This window comes from Cebus imitator, unplaced genomic scaffold (genome assembly GCF_001604975.1).
Source record: "Cebus imitator isolate Cc_AM_T3 unplaced genomic scaffold, Cebus_imitator-1.0 Scaffold103, whole genome shotgun sequence".
Classification (NCBI taxonomy): Eukaryota; Metazoa; Chordata; class Mammalia; order Primates; family Cebidae; genus Cebus; species Cebus imitator.
In genome coordinates, this window is record NW_016107418.1 from 29,239 (window position 1) to 32,636 (window position 3,398).

Genomic DNA, 3,398 nt, shown 5'->3' on the forward strand with positions numbered 1-3,398 from the left:
CACCATGCCCAGCTAATTTTTTGTAGTTTTAGTAGAGACGGGGTTTCACCATGTTGACCAGGATGGTCTTGATCTCTTGACCTTGTGATCCACCACCCCGGCCTCCCAAAGTGCTGGGATTACAGGCTTGAGCCACCGCGCCCGGCCTTAAGATGGTAAATCTTATATTAAGATGGTAATTTTTGTGTATTTTACTACAATTAAAATTTTGTAATTTCACAATTCCTCAATTTTATCAACTACCCAGTGTCCAAATTTCCAGTTGTTACAATAAATGTCATACTATTTTTTTCAATGTGTTTGCTGAATTAGGGTCCTAATAAAATGCATGTAAGTAGCCATGGGGTCCATGTCTTAAATCTCTTTTAATCTATAGGTTCCCCACCACACCCCCCTCTTCCTTGCAATTTATTTGAAGAAACAAGGTTGTGTGTCATGTGGCTTCTCATAGTCTAGATGCTGCAGACAGCATCCCATTGTGTTATTTAACACCTTATTTTGTCCTCTGTATTCCCTGTCAGTTGGCCTTGGCGGCTTTGGGTTAGTTTTGACTTTGGCTCAGGAGGAGGCTAAAGACATCCAATTACGCGGGAACCCAGCCCTGCGGGACCTGAAAAGACGAGGCTAAGTCACCAGCCAAGCTGCTTAGAGGCAATTTTAAAATGAGACTGGCTAGGACTGTGACAAAGACACTGTCCACACGCCTTGGTCAATTACCTACAAAGCTGGCGCAAGAGGAAAAGAAGCCAGGCGGGGCTACGCTGGGAAAACCCTTTGTCCCCTCGCCACGCACACAAAACAGCTGTCACAATTGACGTCACCAGGGGGCGGAGCGTTTAGACGGAAGTGACGCTACGCGACTGCGAAGTCGTCTAGGGGCGGGGCTGCGGAAGGCTCCGCTGTCCCTCCGACTTCCGGCTATCTCCCGGAGAGTCGCGCAGAGTGGATCTAGTGGTCGCCAGTGCTCACTGGGGTCTCTGGGGATCGGGACTGCGGCGGCGGCCCCGCGGGCGGGATGTTCCGGGGCTTGAGCAGTTGGTTGGGCTTGCAGCAGCCGGCGGCGGGCGGTGGGCAGCCCAAGGGAGAAGGGCAGCCTGAGGGCTCCACTCCACCCGAGCAGCCATCCGAGACGGTGGCGGAGTCCGCGGAGGAGGAGCTGCAGCCAGCGGGAGACCACGAGCTCCTCCACCAGGCCAAAGACTTCGGCAGTGAGTCTCCCCCGGCTCTGGGAGTGGGAAGTAGGGCGCATTCCTCCTCTGGGACACCCCTAGGGCGCGGGCCCGACTGGCTGAGGGACAAGGGGGCTGGGTGAGAGGCAGGGGCGGAAGATGTGGCTGTAGGCCAGTCCTTTCTGGGTCGGGAGAGATTGGTGAGGATCTGGACAAGGACAGAGCTTCATCTAGCAGTCAGGTCCTGTCCCTGAAGTTCCTGGTGACAAGTCACTCTACAAAGTTTGCAGACTTTGGAATCTGGTATGCAGTCAAGCAATGTGACCCGACGTCTTCAGGTTTGACAAGGAGTCTTTTTTGTTCAACTTGAAACACCTACACTCCCCATATCGGGGATCGTTGGCGAGCTTGAATTGGTTGAAAAAGTGCTTCTTTTGCCCTTAGGTCAGAACGTGTTGTAAGAAGTAAACTGACAGTTACTGAATGTCTCCCTCCTGGTCACCTGCTTTTTAGGTACAGTGGGACCTTTTTCCTTAAGGTCTGCTATATGTCTGCCACTGCGTGCTATATGCAAGTTGCAGTACTAGGTGTTTTATGAAAAATACCCCATTTCATCTGTTAAACACCCCCAGTGAGTTGGAGGAACAAGCCCAGAGTTATTGGACCAAAGTTACACTGATACTGAGTGGTAGAAGTGGAATTTGAGCTTCGATCTGTCTAATTTTAAAGCCCATGCTCTTTCTGAGTTTATAGTCTACTGGGGTGGGTGGATGGGTAATAATGGATGTGAAGAATATAAACATATACTATAGTAATTCTCATTTCTGGAGAGACTGTGGTGCGCTTCAGTGATCAGAGAAATCATCTTTGAGGGCGGGCGCGGTGGCTTACGCCTGTAATCCCAACACTTTGGGAGGCTGAGGCCCGCGGATCACGAGATCAAGAGATCGAGATCAGCCTGGCCAACACGGTGTAACCCCGTCTCTACTAAAAATACAAAAAAATAGCCAGGCGTGGTGTCAGGCACCTGTAATCCCAGCTACTCATGAGGCTGAGGCAGGAGAATCACTTGAACCTAGGAGGCGGAGGTTGCAGTGAGCTGAGATCTCACCACTGCACTCCAGCCTGGGCGACAGAGCGAGACATCATCTCAAAAAACAAAAAGCATCTTTGAGGAGGTGGGCCCTAAAGCAGCCCAGCACTACAAGTGAGAGAACTACAACAAAGGTAGATACTAAATTCAGCAAGCGTTTGAAGAATCTACTAAAAGATAGGGGTGGAGGGATGGGGGTGGAGATGGGGATGTGGGAGGACAGCAACCTGAGAGTAGATAAACACATATTTGAGTACGAAAGGGCCTAACAGTTTTTCTGGAGACAGGATCTTACTCTATGGCCCAGGCTGGAGTACAGTGGCGCAATTTCGGCTCACTGCAGCCTCCGCCTCCCGGGTTCAAATGATCTTCCTACCGCAGCCTCCGCAGTAGCTTGGATTACAGGAGTGCACCACCACATCCAGCTAGTTTTTGTATTTTTAGTAGAGATGGGTTTTCACCATGTTTGGTAGGCTGGGCCCTAATGTTTCAAAGTTTACTGTTGGAGCCTGGCGCGGTGGCTCACACCTGTAATCCCAGAACTTTGGGAGGCCAAAGCGGGCGGATCATGAGGTCAAGAGATCGAGAACAGCATGGTGAAATGCCGTCTCTACTAAAAATACAAAAGTTAGCTGGGCGTAGGGGCGCGCGCCTGTAGTGCCAGCTACTCAGGAGGCTGAAGCAGGAGAATCGCTTAATTTTCCTAATTAAAAAATGTTTATCTTTACTTAAAAAATAGAGGTGGGTATCTCACTAGAAAGAGTAACTATATAAAATTATTTGAATTATTGAAGCACGTTTAGAGTCCTGGTGTTTAATACTAAAAAGCTATCAAGGAGGCAAGTAAAATACTCCAAGTCAGATGTGATGAGAAGATTTCTGCTGAAACCTTTTAAATGACCTGAAATCTTGTTTGTAACAATATTTTGATTAAAGCAAATCATCTTGATTACAATGGTGCATCTTAAATCACTGGGAGTACAAGTGTAATTGCTGATTCATCTCTGATATGATGCTTCTCTAGTTTTTTTCAAAAATTACCAATTAAGGCTAGGCGAGGGTGGCTCGCACCTGTAATCCCAGCATTTTGGGAGGTCAAGGCGGGTGGATCATTTGAGATCAGGAGCTCGAGACCA

At 48.9% G+C, this 3,398-nt stretch overlaps 1 protein-coding gene across 1 annotated transcript in view; it reads left to right on the forward strand.

The window, feature by feature from the left end:
* Positions 1 to 873: 873 nt before the first annotated feature.
* Positions 874 to 3,398, forward strand: part of SYAP1 (synapse associated protein 1) — a 46,838-nt gene continuing 44,313 nt past the window's right edge. The window contains exon 1 of the mRNA XM_037741702.1: positions 874 to 1,208. Coding sequence (XP_037597630.1) covers positions 1,016 to 1,208 — 193 coding nt within the window. The 5' untranslated portion in view covers positions 874 to 1,015. The remainder of the gene's footprint in view (positions 1,209 to 3,398) is intronic.